General features: G+C 31.5%; 6 protein-coding genes across 18 annotated transcripts in view; 4 read left to right on the top strand and 2 right to left on the bottom strand.

Moving 5' to 3' along the window:
* LOC122571730 (amyloid-beta-like protein) overlaps window positions 1-7556 on the top strand; it is a 49021-nt gene extending 41465 nt beyond the window's left edge. For 3 of the 7 annotated variants that reach the window (XM_043735811.1, XM_043735810.1, XM_043735813.1), the window contains 8 exons: window positions 234-444; window positions 778-960; window positions 1656-1727; window positions 1860-2050; window positions 2182-2342; window positions 2777-3003; window positions 3089-3235; window positions 3399-7556. In XM_043735811.1, coding sequence (XP_043591746.1) covers window positions 234-444; window positions 778-960; window positions 1656-1727; window positions 1860-2050; window positions 2182-2342; window positions 2777-3003; window positions 3089-3235; window positions 3399-3509 — 1303 coding nt within the window. In that variant the 3' untranslated portion in view covers window positions 3510-7556. The remainder of the gene's footprint in view (window positions 1-233; window positions 445-777; window positions 961-1655; window positions 1728-1859; window positions 2051-2181; window positions 2343-2776; window positions 3004-3088; window positions 3236-3398) is intronic. The other 4 variants (XR_006318201.1, XM_043735812.1, XM_043735814.1 and 1 more) reach the window with 4 other exon arrangements.
* A 256-nt stretch (window positions 7557-7812) lies between these two features.
* Window positions 7813-12728, top strand: LOC122571728 (hormone-sensitive lipase). 5 transcript variants are annotated; one of them, XM_043735808.1, is made up of 10 exons: window positions 7813-8101; window positions 8925-9359; window positions 9438-9639; window positions 9727-9940; window positions 10113-10303; window positions 10462-10744; window positions 10847-11209; window positions 11355-11680; window positions 11797-11922; window positions 11998-12728. In XM_043735808.1, exons 2-10 carry the CDS (start codon window positions 8977-8979, stop codon window positions 12064-12066), a joined length of 2157 nt encoding a protein of 718 aa, XP_043591743.1. In that variant the 5' UTR covers window positions 7813-8101; window positions 8925-8976; the 3' UTR covers window positions 12067-12728. The 5 variants fall into 5 exon arrangements, with proteins under 5 accessions (XP_043591743.1, XP_043591744.1, XP_043591741.1 ...); XM_043735809.1 differs by lacking the exon at window positions 7813-8101 and adding an exon at window positions 8494-8631; XM_043735806.1 differs by lacking the exon at window positions 7813-8101 and adding an exon at window positions 8507-8739.
* A 27-nt stretch (window positions 12729-12755) lies between these two features.
* Window positions 12756-14280, bottom strand: LOC122571735 (probable N-acetyltransferase san). Of its 2 annotated transcripts, XM_043735821.1 has the most exons (5): window positions 14044-14280; window positions 13645-13676; window positions 13383-13539; window positions 13110-13276; window positions 12756-13008 (listed from the first exon to the last, which is right to left on the bottom strand). In XM_043735821.1, exons 2-5 carry the CDS (start codon window positions 13659-13661, stop codon window positions 12837-12839), a joined length of 513 nt encoding a protein of 170 aa, XP_043591756.1. In that variant the 5' UTR covers window positions 13662-13676; window positions 14044-14280; the 3' UTR covers window positions 12756-12836. The 2 variants fall into 2 exon arrangements, with proteins under 2 accessions (XP_043591756.1, XP_043591757.1); XM_043735822.1 differs by lacking the exon at window positions 13645-13676 and having other exon boundaries at window positions 14044-14264.
* Window positions 14281-15112: 832 nt separating this feature from the next.
* Window positions 15113-18095, top strand: LOC122571387 (peptidylprolyl isomerase domain and WD repeat-containing protein 1). Its single transcript, XM_043735061.1, has 8 exons — window positions 15113-15312; window positions 15661-15763; window positions 15850-16046; window positions 16141-16334; window positions 16409-16746; window positions 16823-17012; window positions 17099-17674; window positions 17915-18095. Exons 1-8 carry the CDS (start codon window positions 15216-15218, stop codon window positions 18056-18058), a joined length of 1839 nt encoding a protein of 612 aa, XP_043590996.1. The 5' UTR covers window positions 15113-15215; the 3' UTR covers window positions 18059-18095.
* Window positions 18096-18131: 36 nt separating this feature from the next.
* LOC122571401 (mitochondrial pyruvate carrier 2-like) lies at window positions 18132-20355 on the bottom strand. 2 transcript variants are annotated; one of them, XM_043735088.1, is made up of 3 exons: window positions 18586-19096; window positions 18373-18514; window positions 18132-18273 (listed from the first exon to the last, which is right to left on the bottom strand). In XM_043735088.1, the coding sequence occupies exons 1-3, from the start codon at window positions 18683-18685 to the stop codon at window positions 18132-18134; spliced, it is 384 nt and encodes a 127-aa protein (XP_043591023.1). In that variant the 5' UTR covers window positions 18686-19096. The 2 variants fall into 2 exon arrangements, 1 of the variants encoding a protein (XP_043591023.1); XR_006318041.1 differs by lacking the exons at window positions 18132-18273; window positions 18586-19096 and adding an exon at window positions 20218-20355 and having other exon boundaries at window positions 18341-18514.
* LOC122571400 (sperm mitochondrial-associated cysteine-rich protein-like) lies at window positions 19281-21235 on the top strand. The gene is made up of 2 exons (XM_043735087.1): window positions 19281-19547; window positions 20253-21235. Exons 1-2 carry the CDS (start codon window positions 19462-19464, stop codon window positions 20581-20583), a joined length of 417 nt encoding a protein of 138 aa, XP_043591022.1. The 5' UTR covers window positions 19281-19461; the 3' UTR covers window positions 20584-21235.
* The last annotated feature ends 100 nt before the right edge of the window (window positions 21236-21335 follow it).

The raw sequence follows: 21335 nt of genomic DNA, 5'->3' as shown, positions 1-21335 counted from the left end.
TCACTTAAGATCAAGTATTCGATATATATATATATATATAGTTATATCGTTTCAGGTGGAACAAAATCCTCAAGGACATTATTTAGAGATTACCTAGTTTCGATTAAAAATTAATAATTACCGATCTACTTAATACCATTAAATTTTACCAATAAATTCCACGTGATTATCGTATAATCGTGAATAATGTAACGTTCATTTACTAACGAGAGATGTACGCACATTCTGTCCAGTCGATTGTCAACGACAGTTTCAACCACGGAGAAACCGAAACAGGACGTGACCGCGATGCCGTTGCCAGTTAGCACCAGCACACAACAGTCCTCTCAATCGCAGAGCACACCGGATCCGTATCTGACTCATTTCGATCCTCGTTCCGAGCACCAGAGCTACAAGCAAGCACAAATGAGGCTGGAAGAGGTGCACAAGGAGAAAGTAACGAAAGTAAGCAGGTGTTGTTACCACCTAGCTTTCGCTTTTCATTCATTCATTTTTCCTTAAATAAACCGAACGATATTATTGTCTTTTCCTTCAATTTTTTTTTTTTTCATTCTTGTTCACTCCGTTATTCACTTTTGCTTTCATTCGATTTTCCTTGTTTTTGCTTCTTCGCTTTCGTTGAATCACGAATGATGTAAATTTATCGAATGAGGAAATAAACAGTTTCGACAGACAGCTATTACGAACGACAGAGAAAAATAAGCGGTCGAGTTTCCAGAGATAGCTATTATCTCGCGGGACACTAGTGTCGAAATCTTTGTGCTACAACGTTTTCAGGTGATGAAGGACTGGAGTGATCTCGAAGAGAAATATCAAGACATTCGTGCCCATGACCCGGTCGCAGCTGATGCTTTCAAACGATGGATGACCGCGCGATTCCAGGAAACCGTTGCTGCTCTGGAAGAGAGCGGTGCCGCGGAGAAACATCAGTTGAGCGCTATGCATCAACAAAGAGTACAAGTACGTGATTTGAGTAGAATAATCGATGCAGGTGACGAGCATTTAGAAAGGAGACAGTCGTGGATAGATTTCAGTAGCCGAAGGACACTCCTATATGCGAATCGTAATAATAATTATATTATTCTTCTTCGTATTTTTTAAATGTCGTATTCCTTACCGAACAGGGTAATATATTGGGTTTTTAAAGATTTAGTTGATGTAATATATTTATTGTTTTATTTGCTTTGGTTTATTCTTTTGCTTTATTCTCGAAATTAGTTCATGCAGACCCATCATGATGTATTTAAAATAGACGATCTTCTAAATTTGCATGTACACACACTTACATGTCTAATTTATATTATGAATATCGTTTCAAACTTTGGAAACTATATTGTTTCCAACTAATGATATTCTCTCCCTTTCTAAAATGTTGGAATTAAGAGAATTTCAGTTTAATTTGATTTTAATACAAAGAGAAACGCATAATTGTAATATTATCTTAATTGATACATAGTAGAATTATATATATATACGAATTTGTTTCGTACTAGTAAATTATCTCCACTTAGATTACAAAATATATCATAATATATGGATCTCATTGTTTACTAAAATCAGCGCCGTTCATTGCTTAATTATATACATCGTGTATACGAAAAGAGAAAGAAAGAGGAAAAAGTATAATATTTATTATGTATGGTATTGATTTACAGGAAGCTGTTAAACAAAGAAACGAGGAAGCAATGTCGTGCTACACAGCTGCTCTGAACGAAACTCCACCAAATGTAAGCTTCTCAAAAGATATTCTATATTCCATATTTTTACATTTCATAGAGTTCCATATAGAAATATTCTGTATTTAAGTATTCCACTCGCAAATCCGCGAATAATATATCATCCTCTTATTTCTTGTTCAGATGCATCGTATTCAGAAATGTCTTCAGAAATTGCTTCGGGCTCTTCACAAAGACAGGCACCATACTATTGCTCATTACAAACATCTGCTGGATAGCAGCTTGGAACAAGCTCAACGCGAGAAGCCAGCAACATTGGAACACTTGGCAGAGATCGATAGAATTACCAATCAGAGTCTGTTGATGCTAGAACGGTAACGTGTCGGTCGATATAACGTAACAGTCAACGTCTTAGAATATCAGATTCCAGATTTTGACAGTGCAGAAAAAATACATATATTTTGACTTAATAGAACACTATATGTATTTCGTTCGTTATATTTAGGTATCCTGATTTAAGCGCAAAAATTGGCCGCCTTATGGATGATTACGTTTTGGCCCTCAGGAGCAAAGATGAGACTCCTGGACTGCTGCTAGCGATGACACGAGAAGCGGAAGCAGCCATCTTAGATAAATATCAGGCTGACGTTACCAGTAAGCAGCAAGGTAACTTCGAAATTTAACGAATGAAGAACGTAGTGAAAGAACATAATAAGAATACTCTTGACTTGATTTTCTGATAAGAAGGAATATTGTAATATAAATTTGGCTAAAAATGGAAAGAAACCTGTTCGATGTAAAGACATAGTCGATGAAGCTTTGAAAAAAGTAAAGACATGTAACTACCAAGATAAACAATCTTTTAATATTATAGTAAGTAACGTTTTTTAAATTATGGTGACAGCGAAAAAATACATGTTTATCCCAGAAACAAGGAAAAGGACAACTTTAGTGACTGAATTTCTCTCTTTCTTATAAAAAAAATGTGATTTATTGTATTTTGCTCCCTCAGCTCTTATCGATAATGTTTAAAGCGACAAATCGTTAAAGCGACAAAATTCGATAAGAACCATATTTAAATATACTTCATTGATTTATAGAAAAAGAGCATCAAAAACTACTGGAACGAGTACGCAAGGAGCAACGCAAGGCTGAACGTGGCGAGTTACGTACGGAACAGGCGCAACAGGAAGAAAATGACTCGATAAATGACAACAAGGATATTCAACAGCCACCAGAGCAACCGTCCGCAGTGGCAGCTATGCACAGTGAAGGACTTGTAAGGGCAGCTCACAGCATGACACACGATATTTCCCACTCTGAACCGGTAAATATAGTCATTAAATTGCCTGAATAATAATATCCAAGAAATATCATAATATGAACATATTTCTGTCCCTTTTGTTATATAGGGTTACTCTGTGAGAAGGGAGATGTATCACAGGGAAAGTCGATCTGTCTACTTCACACTTGCGTTTGCTGGAATCGCACTTATGGCTGCAGCAGTGGTAGGCATAGCAGTATTCAAAAGACGCAGTGCAAGAAGCCCCCACAGTCAGGTACATAAAGAAGACTGTTTTAATCGAAGTAAAAATTAAATACTCGTGATTTTATTATTATATGATATTTATACTGAGATTTTTAATATTCTTTAAAATTAACATTAATCAGTTTTTAGCTAAATTTTATACAGTATAATCATATATTTCTGATTTTAAACAGGGATTCATTGAAGTTGACCAAGCAGCTACACCAGAGGAGCGGCATGTTGCAAACATGCAGATCAATGGATATGAAAATCCTACATATAAATACTTCGAGATTAAAGAATAATTTAATCACCTCGGTCTACAAGAGATTTTATTTGAAACTGGTCTTTAATTGTCCGTTTTCGCGTATGTTCTTCAAGAATGTCATAGTATTTCGTTAGTGTAAGATAACTTTCAGGTTCGAGGTTCTTCCGAAGATTCCGAAAGTATACAAATCTACATCTTAGTGATATATGGAATACAATCTGTCCATAGGGAAATAGGTATTGCGATACAGTATCATTATGTGAACGTCCCTTTATGATAGCTTGCGACGTTATACGACCACATTTAATGATCTATGATATGTATAAAGCAATATTACAAAACACTGTAGTAGATAGAAGTGTTACGAGCTAGAACACACGCTCGTACTGCCAGGATTATCTGCGAGACAATTCGAAAGGGAAACAACATGCCAATGTGCCATATGGGAAGCGCGTAAAGTTGTCTTCGGAAGTATCTCATACACGTTGTTTTCGTTTCGTTGTCATATATGTTATTAACAAACTAAACACAGGAAGGAGCGCTCATGATGAAGAAAAAAAAAAGAAAAGGAATGAAAAGAGAATCATTACTCATATTAAATGTTATACGCGATACCCTTCGATTAGAAGGCTGTGGACTATGATCAGTTACGAATTCATTGTTTTTTTCAGCAATAGGAAATGCGTATGGGATGGAAGAAACGTATCTCGTCGATGACGCATTCACAGTATGCGTGCTGTTGCGCTCTTTGCTGTATATTTCTGAGTTCTGATATTTTTCGAGATAGTAAATGGCAATAAAAGTAAACGCAGCTTAAATAATACGTGAAACTAACAATAAGAAAAAAAGATGGTAGCAGCGATAGCAGCTTACACAGTGGCAATATAAAAGTATAATCCGACTTAAAAGAACAAGAAATGATAAGCATATTAAATAAATAGCACTATACGATAAAGAAATACGTGTATGCTCTATACGACACTCTTAAAATATCAGAACGGCGATCAAATGCACGTTCACCTTCGTGATTGCAGCTGTTTTTTCATCTCCGTTCGATTCCCACTGCCTGATTTTTTCAGCGACCTTTTCAGTACTTAACGTCTACTTAGATTATACAACTTTATACTTATAAGAAATTGAATCATGAACGTATCTAAAGTTCTAACGAGAAGCAAGATATTTTATCATTCCATAACAAAAGTCCACTATCTTATCGAGGTGCTGTCCGAACGTATGCACGGAAAATATTCGTCAGCTTTGTTCGATTCGGCCGAGTTATCGTCGTGTTTCCTTGATGGAAACGGACGAATCGAAAGAATCACGTCGAGGTTGCCGAATAAGAGGAACAGTTTAACACAGGAGTTTTTTTGAGTGGCATTAGTACCTCCGATTTAGGTCGAATAAGTGGCGACTGTTAAAGGCAAGCGTGTTTCTGTCCTTTTTTTATTTCATCGTTTTTTTTTTCTCTCTCGAAAGATGGTTCATACAATAACTATCTTAGGATATTAATTATATATGATGACGATAATATATTACACGTTTAATGCTTATATATTTGTATATGGTCAAAAGGTAGTAGGCTGCGCTTTAGCCAGGGTCGCGTGGGAAAGCATAGCTTTCGTTTAATTTCAATGAATATCGCACGTCTCATTTTTATTTAGATTATATTTCTTTGTATTAATTAAATTAACCATATTTTAATATATACGTATATCAATTCGATAACCATTATGTATAATTACGAACAACAAAAAATATCAATAATTTTAGTCGCGCAAGTATTATGTTAATGACGATCTTTCAAGATGCTTCTACTTTAAGTACTATCTACATTAAAGAGTTGTACTTGATTTCTCTCTTTCTCTCTTTCTCTCTGTCTCTCTTTCTATCGACAAGGTTTCTCTCTTTCTTGTTAATTTTTTGCTAAAATAAATTAAGCGAATGCGCAAATCGAGGACAATGAACAATAATCCTTGGATTCCTAAGCGCACGTGAAACAGCTGCCTTCCTATTTAGCGGACATAGTTAAACATACTGTTTCTCTCACGCAACTCCGGTGAAAGAATGAGCCAATGAAAAAAAAAAAAGTATATACACAGGCACACACATTCGCGCATCGCTGAGTGTTAAAAATATTATTTTAGATATATTAAAATGATAGCAATTATCCATATGTCTATGGAGATACAACAAAAGCATAGCATCAATGCGTTAATAATAATATAAATATCTATATATAAATATATATGTTCATGTGTGTATGTGTGTGTGTGTGTGTAATATATGAACAGTATATATACATAGATATATATATATATACATATGCATATACATGTACACCTATCAAATTAACTATACATTATGTACCTATAGCATATAGTCGTTATAATGAACAGAAAAAAAAAAACATTGACACGTCGCGTATAAAAAAAACTGACTTGATACGGATTCACAGATGTTGAGGAAGAAACATGTTTTTGATGAAAAAGGAAAAAAAGACACGAAAAATGCTATTCTTTCTTTTAATCGCGATATCATTCCAATTATTAAGTGATTTTTACCCATTATACGACGAAAGAAAAGAAAAGAATGGAGATGGTACGCGACCATATGTCGATTGGCCTACGTTGGCGGATGTGCTGTTGCTCATCATACGTTATATTTGTCGAAAGATATGATGCGAACAGCACCTGTAGTGCTTGCCAAATTTATCTTGCGTACCATCTTTTGAATAGCGTAACGCACTTTCGCCATAGATATTGGCAGAGCTTTATACACGCCAGGAAGAAAGACAAAAGGAAAAGAAGAAAACAGAAGAAGAAACATCCCTTCGATCAAATGTCGAAGTAGAAACAAACAAAAAAAAAAAGAAAAAATGTTTCTTCAATGACAATTGATCAGGGAAACGCGAACATAAATCTGTCATCAGTATTAAGGACAAAAAAAGCTTGGGAAGTCCCTTCGAAGCATATCAGTTTTAGTCTGTTGGTTTGGCGGCAGCATCCGTCACACTCTCACTTCAAGATATTGTGAATTTGCATCGAGCCACTCTGTATAAGTTTAAGAATTGATTTTTGTAAAGAGGTAATAAATATTTACCGAGGTAATTAAACTTTAGCTTAAAGAAAAGAAAAAAAAAATGTGGAAAAAAAGATACGTGAGAAGTGAGGAATAGGAAGAAGAAGAAGAAGAAGAAGAAGAAGAAGAAGTAGAAGAAGAAGAGGAAGGAGAAGAAGAAGAGGAAACAAATTTAAGAATGAAGGAACAAAATGAGAAAAATAAATACGTCCTTTGCGTAGCGGTTCGGACTTAGAAGTCGGCGAAAATGGGAATAATAACGGAACTAAACTTTATTTTTGCAGTTCTTTCGGTATAGATCGATTCTTACGATTCTATCGATTCAATCGCGTCTTCGATGAACTTTAATATCGTAACAATGATGAGATGCGAGAGCAAGATTGTACGTGCAATATATACTCGTGTACACGCCTACACACAGCGCTGTATTAGTTTTCGATCTTACTTCCTGCATTCGTTGCCATTTGACAACAAAGCGATCTCAAAGCTTAAATCAAAGTTCACTTTGGTATCGCATTTTTATATGTTTTTATGCGTTGTTCAGTAATGTATCGTTTATCGGCAGCTGAATATCTCGACTAAGATGTTGGCTTTGTGCGAACCGATTGATCGACGTTGCATGGACTTAATCAGCGTCGTGGTTCGATAAAAAATATCTGATATTTCATATGAACGCCCACTTGGTCGAACCGAAGCAAAAAAAAAAAAAAAGAAAAAGGAGAAAAAATCGAGGAAACACGATGGATAATTTTTTAGTTGCCTTTAATTGTAGGATCGGAAACTACACGTTTGCTATAGAACGTTTCTGTGACCGTTCTTCGACGAGTAGAAAAGTTACTAACCGGAGGATTAAACTAACTCCCCGTCTCCCTCTTTCTCTCCATCACACAAGGATTTCTCCTCGCCACTCACAAATTTTATCGCATTAATACACTCCGTGAAAAGAACGTATTGTGTTTGTGGATATATGTAATTTTACTTATCAATAAATAAATTACAAAGATAATTACTAGTTGAACGTTAGTTACTTTTTGACAGCGGCAAAAATTGAGTTGTCTTTTCTTCATTTAATATTTCCTTATGAATAACGCATCAATCATATTTGCAAAATATTTATATCTGAAGATATTCACGAGGTAAATGATATCGTTTATTAATATTAAGATTTTATCATGCAATGAACTAAGTTCATACGTAATATATAGTATACACAGTATAATTTTAAATATGAATCAATAGTACTTAGTGCTGATCATATATAAGTATAGTTCACAGCAAAAATCTTAGATAATCAAATTTCTAAGAAAATCTATTTTTTTGAGTATTATTAGATATCACTGGTATATCTTTGTGATTAATTCATCTTGACGCGACTGCATTACCTAATACGTAATAGCAGCGCGATCGTAGAAATGTAATTTGTTGTTTGTCGTTCATTGCCATTAGTCTGACGAAATTGGTACCGAAACAACGCATGTACATATATATACGTTTCTTTGGTTTCTTTAGCTATCGTTACAAATCCATAGCTTAGGGACATACATATGTCTAGTAAGTATTCCTATCGATATCGATAATAAAATTATTTATTATATATTTGTACTTCCTAATTGTTATATTGTTGATATTATCATTTAAGTAATTCAGTCTCATTCAATAATAGGGATTCACAAGCTTTCGATAATCTGTTCTAATTAGGTCAATAATTATCAAGTAATTGATTGATAAAATCTATCGCTCTTATGAATTTAAGCTTATGAATGTTACGATTAGTCTTTAATTTACATTAGAATTAAACAGAAAGATAATCATTTTCTCTTAGCATAAATACAATAGCCGATCAAGAATTATTTTAAGTCCATCTTACAACTATGTTCTCGCTAGTTACATGTAGTTTATTGTTCAAACATATGCATGTCAATAACACTTAATTCGTACCTAGCGGGTGCTATTACAGTGAGATAATGCTATCGATCGAAAAAACAATATGGCGACCGTAATAAAGATTTAGGAAATGTCAAATTTAAAATAGAAGCTATTGCCTAACATACAATACAATGTATACGAAGAGTTTAATATATGTAAGCATGATGCAGTGTACATCGAAAGTTAAAAAATAATTAAACGTAATTTAAATATCCTGAGAAAATTTGATAACCTAATTCGGATTAACATCATGAATTGTAAAGGTACTAACAGGTATCAGTCTTCATTACCAATTATGAACGCATTCATTTTGTACGTATTAACGATATTTTATGTGTATTATATTTTAATTATGTTGAAAAATAGCAGTATGTTGTTACGAAATATATTATAAGAATACTTGTTTTTGTCAACAAATAACAGAATAATATAAATGTTTATGTTGCAGATTCCACGGTTATTGTTTGTAGTAAAGGAATCAATTAAAAATTTATTGCTAAATGACTAGGCAGGGAACAGCTCAGATGTCACTCGATGATGACTTTGACAGACCATTTGAAGATGTTGAGCCTTTACAATGGGGAGCATTACGGGAACTATGTCATGCTAATTCGGAATATTTTGTGTCGCATCAAGATGAGAACAGCATTAGAATTAGAGCTGCGCTTATGGCTATATTAGATCATTTGGTACAGTTACAACCATTATACAAAGAAATTAGTAGAATTGCACCAATGTTTGACCTTGATGCGGAAACACCTGGTAATGGATATAGAAGTTTCCTAGTGCTAATAGACAAATGTATTATTCACTCTCGTTCTGTCTGTCATCAAATTTATTGCCAGAAGGACTCTTTATTTTTTCGTAAAAGTTACTACATGAGGTAATCGTTAAAATTCACTAAATAAAATTATTAAATATTTTTATTTAAAGTTATATTAACAAGTACAAATATTTATAGAGAAATTGAGGCTTGCTCACAGCTATTGGCATCTTTGTGCACTTGCTTAGAACATTTACAAACTCTTTATTCTTGGAGTGAACATTTAAGTGATGGAAAACCATCTCTCTTTATAGGAGATAGTCATAATCCACATGAAATTTTAAGTAAAGTAGATAATATTAATCAGTATTGCTTTTATGGCAGGTGCTTGGGATTCCAGGTACACTAATAAAGATATCTATACATATAGCTTTAGTTAGTAATTAACTACTTTAACATTTTCTAATTCAGTATGTTGTGTTTTCAGTTTTATGACAATTTAAAGCCCATATTAAAAACTATAATGGTTTGTATGGCAACATTCAGCGAAGCTTTTTATTCTAATGGTACATTATTAGCAAGATGTGCTAATTCTGTCAAGTACATGTTAGATCCTGAAATAAGAGCACGTCGTATTGTTGATGTGTCTCAACGTGCTGACATTTCATTTTGTCAAGCTTTTTGGTTTCTCAATGAGGCTGGTAATATACTGCGATTTTTAATGATAATATATGCATAATTTATTTTAAATGTAATAATTATATCATTATGTTTATAGTTTAATTACTTCAAAATGTCTATACATATTATATACAATATTATATATACAATATTATATATACAATATTATATATACAATATTATATGTTTTAGATCTTACACGTAGGTTGCCTGCTATAACAGCTCCTTCTTTGGCAATAAATCAAATAATTTCTATACCACCCGAAGAATTGACACTTCCTACATTAAGTGGATCAACTGTCTCAATTCCAATACCAAACAGCCATATTGGGAAAAAGCCAATACATGTTAGACTGTTTAGTTCTAAACGTCGTTTAGGAATGGTAAAGAGATAATTCTTTATATATAAGAGATAATACTTTATATATCTGCAATTTTAGTAGTATTTTCATTATTATTTTTATCTTTATTTTACCTTTAATTGAGTAGAAATTTTTATGAATCGTCAGTTTCACTCCTGTGCAGTACATGCTTCTCTCAGGTTGGTTCAGGTGGAGTAGGAGGAGAACTGCATGGACTGTCCAACGAATTAATAATTCATTGTCACGGTGGAGGTTTTGTAGCACAGACTTCGCTATCTCATGAAACATACTTACGTAGTTGGGCAATAAATCTCGGTATACCTATTTTAAGTATAGATTACAGTTTAGCACCTGAAGCTCCGTTTCCTCGTGCACTCGAGGAAGTGCTATATGCATATGCATGGGCATTAAATCATGCAAGTACATTGCTTGGGAGTACAGCTCAAAAAATACTTTTCGCTGGTAAGATATAAAATATAGCATGGTGTTAGCTTCTTAACATAGTTTTATGTGAATATTGCTGTATATATAATATTCATGAATAAGTATATTAAATTTTTATAGGTGATTCTGCTGGGGCCAATTTAAATTTGGGAGTTACCTTAAAATGTTTACAGTTAAATATCAGAAAACCTGATGGAATATTTATGGCATATACACCAATACTTGTTGACTTTGTGCTATCACCTTCACGATTACTTTCCCTTACAGACCCATTATTACCTATGGGATTTCTTCTACGTTGCTTAAAAGCATATGCATCTGACTGTTTTAAGTCAGAATCAGAATCTTTTGCTGAAGTGAGTGAAAGCGATCTAATAGCGCTGGCTCTCAGTCCTAATGGAGATGAAACAAATGATGCACATAAGTTAGCATCCTTACCATCTGATTCTACTTTGAATTCTGTTACTTTAACAGAAGTTGACGGTATATAAACACGTAATGGATTAAACAAAGATATTTTTTTAAGAAAATAATTTAAATGTATTATATAACTTTTATTACAGTTCATTGTTTTTATTATAGTCGGTTTTACATTTAAATACTCTCTGAACATTCTCTAACATAACAGGGACAGAACATCTACAGGAAGAAGCAAGATCTCAAGAATATGTTAATAAATTTTTTGGACTGTATCGAAATTGTGGTACAAATGCTTCAACACATATTGGAAATGGCACTATTAGCACAGAAAACAATATTTCAAAGAATGATAAATCATGGTCTTTTTTTGGATGGTCTCTTAGTGGAAGACATAAAGAATCCAGAGAACTGGATATAGAAAATGCGAAAAGTAATATGGAGGAATTTATATTTACAGTACCCAGAGACCCATATTTAAGTCCTTATCTTGCAGCAGACCATCTTTTAGCACAATTACCACCCGTTAAAATGCTGGTAAATTCTTAAACAGTAAATTTTGTATGGAATACAATATGCGAGAAAGATTACATATATATATATATATATATGTAATCTTTTATGTATATATATATAAAAATGTTTTATTATAGACATTAGAGTTGGATCCATGCCTGGATGACTCTGTCATGTTCGCAAGAAAACTTCGATCGCTTGGTGTATTAATCACGCTTGACATATTGCCAGGTTTACCTCATGGGTTTCTTAACTTAACACCAGTAAATATTTTTCTCATCAAATAAATCAATAATATTAAATTATGTTCTATTATATCAAATTATTTAAATTTATAGGTTTCAAAAGAGGCATTTGAAGGATCAGATTTATGCGTGAAAAGATTGCAAGAACTACTAACACTATAATTATATGGATATAAAAAATACTCATTAATACATGAATGTTAATATGCGGGAACAAATGTTTCTTTGTTATTTTTTAGATGCCAATTTTAATTGATTTTTTATGTACAAAGACACAATAATTTGCAATATGCCAAAAGCTTTATCCACTGGTGCATAAATGTCATAAGTGTGTTTCTATCTACATATTTTATATTATATATTTATATTTTATTAATGATAACCACAGTATTTAAATAATTTTAAATCAAATAATCTCAAGTTACTGTACTTAAATGGTAATATCTTTGTATTATGTTTACTGAATGTGCATTTGCAACAAAATCGAATTAGCTTTCAATTTTCTACTCAGAAAATATTTAAAGAATAAGACTATAGATATATTGATTGTACAAAATATTTGAGATTGTTTCAGTTCTAACCATTATAATATTTTTTCCAGCTACACAAGTTATTAAATGTATTAGACATAAATAAAGTATTATAAATGTAATGTGAGTTTAGTGAAGTGGTATAAAAGAGTGATATGTATAATGTTGGCAATAATTGGAAAATTATAAATTTTTGTTACGAGTATTCATAATTTATAGAATTGTTATGTTATATTGTTTACGTCGATGTACATTGTATTTATCAACTTTATTAAATTATTTATAAAACTCTAATTTTATAACTTATAACACACTGGGAAGTACAATAAAAATAATTTTATTACCAGACTATGAAAACATGTAGTTTTTGAGATGTGATAAATTAATGATTAACGATTTTTATTAATTACTTTGTTGATTATTTGTTTGATTTGTTTTAGGACGTAAAGTTTTTTGTAATACATGAGCATCTGCGGGTTCTATTCGTTTGTAATAATGTTCCTTTGTTTCTACTATTTCAAAACCAAATTTCTTATAAAAGTCAATGGCCCCTTCATTACTTATCTGAACGTGACTGTAAACAAAAAGTAACATATAAAAGTAATAATTATTATTTATATAAGAATATTTGCAAATGGAATTTAATATATTTAATAAATTTCATTAAATACTTACAGAAAAATTGAATCAAAGTTTCCATCTTTGTAAACATAATTTAAAACATGTTGTACCATTACAGTACCTATTCCTAATCTTCTATAAGGATAGAGACATCCTAATGTCATAATATACAAACGTCTAGAATTTTCAGAAGTATCTACTCGACAACAAACTGCACCAACCTGAAATAAATAATATTATAATCTATTAAATTAATAGTAATTTTTATTCAAAATATTGACATATTTTTCAATATATTGTTTGAGTATATAAACAAATATGACATACCACTATATCATTGTAATATGCAAGCTTTGCTAGCTCTCCTGCTTCTAACACATCTTTATAAAATTTTTCATTGTACGAGACTGGAAACACCACTTGGTTAAGGAGTTTGAGCTGTTTTATATTATGTGGTGTTACATCCCCTAACTCTATTTTTGATCTGTAATTTTTAATTTTTCACTTTTACTTGATGTAAAATATATTTATAATAATTTATTCATACATCACATACAAATTTGAAAATATTATATGTATATATACATACATGCACATTGATATCATTAAACATGTTGTTACCTATCAAAACAAAGTATTTTAAAAACCGCGAAATTATAAAATTTTTATGGAATTCATATTTTGTTACTTTCAACAATTTTTTTTCTAAAAATTATTGTACTTAAAAGATTATTTTTACACATAATTCATTCATTACTTTTTTATGCTGTAACTACGATTTTCTAATTACACGTCTTTAAATAAACATGCCCTTGAAAGCACGAATATTTAAAATTTCAATATACAGATAGTTATTGCGTATCGCAAGTGAAAGAAAAATGATCGTATAGATCTTCTAAGGATATGTTGGAATAAAACGAATGTAATTGTTTTTAGAGTGTTTTGATTCGTAATATAACAATATAACCTTAAAACTTTAGAGACTTACCTAGTCATATTAGGAAGTACAACAATTTTTAACGCTTCTCGAATAAATAACAATAACAAATTTCTATATTAATTGTTTTACAAGTTAATTACAAAGAAATAAGCCGTATATATTACACAATAACGTTACGCGGCTTCGTCCTTCTTATACTGAAATTTTATTAGTGGAGTAGGTTAAATATACATATATCTGCTTCTTCACTTTTCGATAGGTTTTAGAATACATAAAAATTTAATAATTAATTGTGAATAACATATTTAATTATAAGAAAAAGTAATATCATGCATATTATTATATTTAAATATATATGAAAACAATGCATTACATTTTTCTATATTATATATTGAAAAATACATATACTCATAAAATTTCAATTCAACAGACTTTTTTCAGATCCAACTGAATCCAATAATATGTTTTATTATATTTCAAATTTGTGCGTAGTTATATCATTATTGTACGTTTCATTATAATATAAAATGTATTTAGTCACAAAATATGAATAAAAAATGTGAATAAAAAATAATAATATAAATATATGGAATACTTTACGACGCAAATTACTTATCAATAATTTATGTACTCATGTCTTATTAGTAATTTGATTATTGTCACAGAATTTGATTTACTATACATAATCAGTTAAGTAGCTGCAAAACTTAAATTTAACTATATACATTACACTAAAATAGGCAACTGTATAATAATTTTATAGAAATATATAATTATAAAGCTATATATGAAAATTTGGGTCAAATTTAAGAATGCTGTCGCCGTTTATGATTTCATACATTTAATTTATATCGTAACTTAGAAATAATATTAATCATTGTGGTAAAGACACAAAGAAACAAAAATCTTAATGTCATCTGCTTATTTATTATATAATATTACATACACAAAAAATTATACCTTTTTTTAAAGTATATAAAAATAAAATTACATAATTTGGTTATAGTAAATTATTTATAAACCTTACATTTCTTTTTTAATATAAGAGAAATTTGTATCATAAAAAATATATTATGTCAATAATAATAGATGTTTTAATAGAAATGATATCGCATGACACTAGTGACACGTAGTGCCAAAAGCGTAGTATTAAACGTCAAAACGTGAAGCGTAGTCTATTGTTTATTATAATAAGTTCTTCGTTTTGCTTTTTTATAATAATGTCTAATAATAAAAGAGAACATAATGGAAGCGATAATGAAGAAGACTGGGTTGGACCATTACCTTCAGAAGCTGTATCTCGAAAGAAACAGAAAGGTATACATGTATAACCTATTCTATGTTTATTATTTGTGATATTTTATAAAAAATGAATAAGTGTTATTTATATGTTTTATTTTTTATATCGTATAAAATTCCAATATGATTCTTAAATATAAATGAGAAGTGTCAAAATTTATTTATATAAGATAAATATGACGTAACGGTATAAATAATTAATTGATTTTAGTATTAAAATTTTTACCTTTGATAAGTTTGTAATGTTAATTACATGTTTTTCATTATCAATAAATGTAATTTATAATTTTAGAAAATACAATATTTTGTATATATATATAATTTTTAATGTTTTTTATTTAATTAAATTCAATGTTAATTTTACAGTTCTTGAATATGAACAAGTATACATAGACAATTTACCATGTTGCGAATGTTACGAAAAATCTTATATGCACAGAGATGTAATCACCCACATTGTGGTAACAAAGTTAGTATTTATTATTATATATAATGTTATCTCTTAAATAATAATATAATGTTTGTAATATAAGTTTGTGTTTTGTATTTGTACAGATCAAATTTTGTGATAACGGGTAGTCTCGATGGACATGTTAAATTTTGGAAAAAACAAGAGGAGTTAGTAGAATTTGTAAAGCATTTTCGCGCACATATGATGGCTATACAGTCTATGGCTGCTAGCTGTAATGGTATTCACGCATGTACTGTAAGCTTAGATAAAACAATAAAGATATTTGACGTTATAAATTTTGGTAAGTAGATCTTATTAGATACGTTCAACAATTTATTGTGTTGCATTAAACTAATATGGCTTAATTATCTGATATTATTAACGTTTTATTTCAGATATGATTAATATGATAAAGCTGCATTTTGTTCCACTTTGCTGTGAATGGATATATTCTCCTGGTGATGCAATATCTGCTGTAGCAGTTTCTGCTCAGGAATCAAATAAAATTTATATTTATGATGGACAAGGGACCAATACGCCATTACATGTTTTTAAGAAATTACATATCGAACCTGTGGTTGCAATGAAAGTAAGGGGAATTAGCATAATCATATTCTGTGATCTTATTTAAGTAATTTTTATATAAACTGTTATCGTTTATAGTACAATTCTGCATTTGAAACGTGCATCTCTGCAGACAAAGCCGGTATTGTAGAATATTGGACAGGACCTAAAATGGAGTACAGGTATCCCAAGTGCGTTAAGTTTAAAACCAAGTTGGATACAGATTTGTTTGAGTTTGCAAAAAATAAAACTTATCCATGTGGACTAGCAGTATCACCAGATGGTAAAAAATTTGCTTCTCTCAGTGGAGATAGAAAAGTTAGGGTCTTCAATTTTCATACTGGGAAACTGTATAGAATATTTGATGAAACGTTACAAAGGTTTTCTGAATTACAACAAATGACACAGCAGTTACCAAATATGGAATTTGGACGAAGGTAACGTTATTCTTTAATAAAATTTTAGCATAAAAATGAATCCATTTTCTAATCAAGATATTGATAATGTCTTTAGAATGGCGGTAGAAAGAGAACTGGATAAAACAGAAACGAACTTAGGAAATATTGTTTTTGATGAGTCAGGTTATATAATTTTATATAGCACAATGTTAGGTGTAAAAGTTGTAAATTTGTACACAAATCGATGTATTAGGATTATGGGGAAACCTGAAAATATTCGTCCTATGCAATTAGCTTTATTCCAGGTGTGTATAAAATTTACACGTTTCGAAAGATGCTTGTATCTTTATAAACTTCAGCTGATAACAACTAATATTTTAAAAATGTAAAGGGGAAAGCCAGGAAGACTACAGCTGCTGTGACTGTAGAAATGGAGGCTGCAGAAAATCCAACATTGGAAATGAATCGTCCTGATCCAACACTCTTTTGTACAGCTTATAAAAAAAATAGATTTTATATGTTTACAAGGAGAGAACCAGAGGATACCAAAAGTCAAGAATGTGATAGGGATGTCTTCAATGAAAGACCATCGAAAGAAGATATTATTTCCTCTACAGAAGCTACCAACGTACAAAAGATCTATGATACAGCAATTATACATACAGCTCTTGGAGATATTCACTTGAATCTTTTTGGAAAAGATGTTCCGAGAACAGTGGAAAATTTCTGTGTTCATTCGAAAAATGGTTATTACAATGGACATATATTCCATAGAGTAATTAAGGGATTTATGATTCAAACTGGTGATCCTACTGGAACTGGTACTGGCGGAGAAAGTATATGGGGAGGAGAGTTTGAAGACGAATTTAGGCCACATTTAAAACATGACAGACCGTACACTTTAAGTATGGCTAATGCTGGACCGAACACAAACGGCAGCCAATTTTTCATTACTTTGACGCCAACTGTAAGTTGGGACGAGTTTGCGTAATTCTTTCTTTTTTATGTGAGAATATATGAAAGCAGGACGAGTAGTAGATAATTTATATAATTTATCAATGCAGCGCATGTGAGAAATCTACTACTATCTTCTTGTAATCGATTAGAAATTGATTAAAAATTAAATTGAAATCATTCACATTTTAATACACATATTAATGATAACACGTTAACATATTAATTAATATTAATGTTATATTTGTTTCAGCCTTGGTTGGATAATAAACACAGCGTATTCGGTAGAGTGGTAAAAGGAATGGAAGTTGTACAAAATATTAGTCAAGTAAAAACAAATCCGAAAACTGATAAGCCTTATGATGATATTCGAATAGTTAGCGTTACTGTGAAATAATGTCTCCAATTTCAATATATAAAATAATGATATTGAATTTATGATATGCTATATACACATCCTTTTTGGAACATTATTCTGAATCCTTTTCCTCAGCCTTCTCTTGTTCTATTTTGTAAAGCAGAGCTCGTATAAAATTATACATTCCCGTTAAACACGTAAACGCGTTTACACTGAATAAATTATAGTTCTTTGGTGTGATGATCAGTGAATACCTGATGGATAAATAATTTGTAAATCTTACTTCTTTCGCTTAAAACGATATGTTTGTTGTATACATTTTTACGAGGAAAATAGCATCGTTTAAGTAATACCTGGACCATATGGCACCAGTAATCATCAGACTCGCAGTTTGCGTAAGAGAAATCGTGTTTGGAGGTCGCTTCATGTCACCCAATCCTGCTAACACCAAACCCCATTTAAACGTAGGTGCCCAAAAGAATACAGTAGTCGGTCCTATATTAATAAAAATATTAACAACAAATTAAAAGTTTTTATGGACAGTCTTCATGAAAAATTTTCCCAACCTGCAGGATGTAAAAAAACAGGACGAAGTTTTGCTGGAAGGAGGCAAGATATTCGTATCATTAACCGTTGATAAGCACTTTTCTTCTTCGGTGGGGGCATCGTATGATGGTAATTAATTTTTATTTATTCGATCGTAAAATCGTTTTTTGTCATGAAGTTTGACAGGAAAGAAATGATATGTGGGATAATAGAAGGTTTGACTTGGTCATACTGAAGTTTGATTATACCTAGTGATATTAAGAAATAAAGCTTATTTCGAGAAACTAAAAATATGAACACGTTTAGATAATATAAATATTTGTAATTATAATTAATTAATTAGGATAACAATTAAGATATTACTTATTTTATAGATGCGTTTATGGCTACAATTGTGATACCATTGCGTATTAGATGATCTTAAATTAAAAAAGACGTACGTATAAAAAAGTAAAAGAACATTTTGTTTATAAACTTGTGTAATAAAAATTATTAGAATAATTTATCGTAATAAAGAACAGAAAATTGAAATTTTTTCTGTGTAAAAATTATATTTTGAGTATAAAATTTCATTACAGATTTTTGCCTTTCATAAATTATCCTATCATATTATTATAATGTTATTTTTCTGCAAAAAATTTCAATATAGATCGCAAAATATTGAAATACAGATAATTTCACAAATATTTATTTTGTCAAGTATCTTTCATAGAAATTTAAAACAAATGATATTTGTTGGTAACTTTTTGATTACGATTCGAAAATTGTTCATTTTGTATTATGTTTAAGACGATGTAACCCTCATGGCATAAAAATATAATTCATTAAATTTTAAGATTTTCACGAATGTCGGCAATATTAAGACACAGCAGAACTTCTGTAATATTAAATTCAAAATGAGTTGTCGCAGCATCAGTGTAAGTCAGGGAACATGGAACGATTTGGAGGAAATGAAATATTTGCTTTGCGCTATCGAGTGTTGGTATGTTTATCCTCGTTGTTACCGTCTGGATAAAAGACTTAAATTTTACGCAGTGATAAAGGAAATAATATTTCTACTACTAAAAGCAGAACTATGTGAAATTGCTTAGTTTAAACGTATATAAATCATTATTTTTCTGAATTATTTTTATTTATATATGTAGCAATATGTTTTATACGAATGTGGTTCGATTTCATGCAGGAATCTTGATGGAATATTTTTATTTCTTCTTATTTTAATTATTCTATATTCGTTATTCATACGCAAGATCTAATTTATTTCATGTACATCATAATAACTCACAGTAGCTTTACACGAACGAGTTTCTAAAACCTAACGATAGAGGAATAAACTAAATAACAAACAAGTCTGCACAAACGACACAAGAAGAATACAGAAGATTTAGAAAATTGAATTTCTGTAAAAAGAATATCTAAAGCACCGAGATTACGTTTTCCTCTGTCTTTTTAAGAACGTTTCTTACAGCAAGTATCTCAAAATAATGCAAAAAGAATTTAGAAAGTACCAGCAAGTTTGTGAAACCTAACCTAAATAGAAGAATAAACTAAATAACAAATAAGTTTACACGAATACGACATAGGAAAAAATGTAGAAAACGTAGAAGATTGAATTTTTGTAAAAAGAAAACTACCCAAAGAATAGAGATTACATTTTTCTCAAACTTTTCATAAATGCCTCTTGCAGCAAGTGTCCTAGTGTACCACCTCCACCCACGTGTTCCGCTGTATTACCACCGAGAATCGAGGAGTTGTGTCCCGTTATTCCTCCTCAGAGACCCTGCTGTCCGCCTCCTCGTTGTCCACCAACCCCCTGTTGTCCACAACCACGACCTTGTCCAATATCAGCTTCTTGCTGCGCGCCGTCACCACCCTCTTGTTCGCCATCACCTCCTTGTTGCCGGATACCTATAGTTCCCAGCCCTGCTTGTTTTCCACCACCAATGTGTGCTCCACTCCCATCGAGACCTTGCGTTTCACCTTCTCCACTGCCGTGTTATCCAAGTGAGCTGTTATAGAGTGCCTTATCTAGAGCGTCGGTTCCTGTAACCGGCTGATCTTACCGGCAGATGGTAAAAAGTGGTAAGAAATCTGGAACGAGTTGCCTGTACGTGCTGTATCGAAATAAAAGCGAGCAGCATTTAACGTTAAACGTAAGGAAGGATATCGATGTTTTAAAATATATTTCTTTGCGATTTCCGCAAGATCGTAAGGAGACGCAGCAGCGCTGAAATAATAAAAAATTTCAATTTCTCAAAATAGAAAGTGGCGAACGTTTAACGTTAAATGGAAACACGATATCGGTGTTAAGAGGTAAAGTAGGATATAGAAAAGACACGTCAATTTCTCGGGAACAATGGAACCATGGGAATCCTTTCGTAGCTGTTTCACGTAAACCTAAAGCATCGAGCACATCCAACTCGTTCGAGATTTCGCAGTTTCTGCCATCTGCTTGCCAGTGAGAGGGCCGATATACGCTCATAAATCCATATCGAATCCGGTATATCTAATGAAATTTTACTCGTAATTGAGAATCGACATAATTAAGAACATAGGATCCAGATTTTGAAAGTTGCGTTGCCAGTTATACCTTGGATATTGTATACGTTTCCTAACGCGCGTTTTGTGCAATTTTGTATCTTCAAATTCATCAAAAAATTCCATGCGTGCTCCTACGGGTTTACGAAAGATTTTCAGATGCAAAAATACACAAAATCCGACACTGGTGCCGTCTGTTTGCCTTTGAAGATTAAAATTTCAAACGCACGAC

This window comes from Bombus pyrosoma, linkage group LG10, assembly GCF_014825855.1.
Source record: "Bombus pyrosoma isolate SC7728 linkage group LG10, ASM1482585v1, whole genome shotgun sequence".
In the NCBI taxonomy this organism is placed as follows: Eukaryota; Metazoa; Arthropoda; class Insecta; order Hymenoptera; family Apidae; genus Bombus; species Bombus pyrosoma.
The sequence above is the reverse complement of the archived record's forward strand: the minus strand, read 5'-3'. Positions and strand labels throughout refer to the sequence as shown.

Excerpts from the sequence above, each read along its gene's own strand:
- LOC122571728 (XM_043735808.1), top strand. The coding sequence starts at position 8,977 with ATGACTAGGCAGGGAACAGCTCAGATGTCACTCGATGATGACTTTGAC. Across the intron at positions 9,360-9,437 it reads CGTAAAAGTTACTACATGAG|AGAAATTGAGGCTTGCTCAC; the intron begins GTAATCGTTAAA and ends AAATATTTATAG. Across the intron at positions 11,681-11,796 it reads TACCACCCGTTAAAATGCTG|ACATTAGAGTTGGATCCATG; the intron begins GTAAATTCTTAA and ends GTTTTATTATAG.
- LOC122571735 (XM_043735821.1), bottom strand. Across the intron at positions 13,277-13,382 it reads CATATTACAATGATATAGTG|GTTGGTGCAGTTTGTTGTCG; the intron begins GTATGTCATATT and ends TATTTATTTCAG. Across the intron at positions 13,009-13,109 it reads AACTTTGATTCAATTTTTCT|TCACGTTCAGATAAGTAATG; the intron begins GTAAGTATTTAA and ends TTTTGTTTACAG.
- LOC122571387 (XM_043735061.1), top strand. The coding sequence starts at position 15,216 with ATGTCTAATAATAAAAGAGAACATAATGGAAGCGATAATGAAGAAGAC. Across the intron at positions 16,747-16,822 it reads AATATGGAATTTGGACGAAG|AATGGCGGTAGAAAGAGAAC; the intron begins GTAACGTTATTC and ends TAATGTCTTTAG. Across the intron at positions 17,013-17,098 it reads TGCAATTAGCTTTATTCCAG|GGGAAAGCCAGGAAGACTAC; the intron begins GTGTGTATAAAA and ends AAAAATGTAAAG.
- LOC122571401 (XM_043735088.1), bottom strand. The coding sequence starts at position 18,685 with ATGCCCCCACCGAAGAAGAAAAGTGCTTATCAACGGTTAATGATACGA. Across the intron at positions 18,515-18,585 it reads TGTTTTTTTACATCCTGCAG|GACCGACTACTGTATTCTTT; the intron begins GTTGGGAAAATT and ends TTATTAATATAG. Across the intron at positions 18,274-18,372 it reads ACTGGTGCCATATGGTCCAG|GTATTCACTGATCATCACAC; the intron begins GTATTACTTAAA and ends TTTATCCATCAG.
- LOC122571400 (XM_043735087.1), top strand. The coding sequence starts at position 19,462 with ATGAGTTGTCGCAGCATCAGTGTAAGTCAGGGAACATGGAACGATTTG. Across the intron at positions 19,548-20,252 it reads CTTTGCGCTATCGAGTGTTG|CAAGTGTCCTAGTGTACCAC; the intron begins GTATGTTTATCC and ends TGCCTCTTGCAG.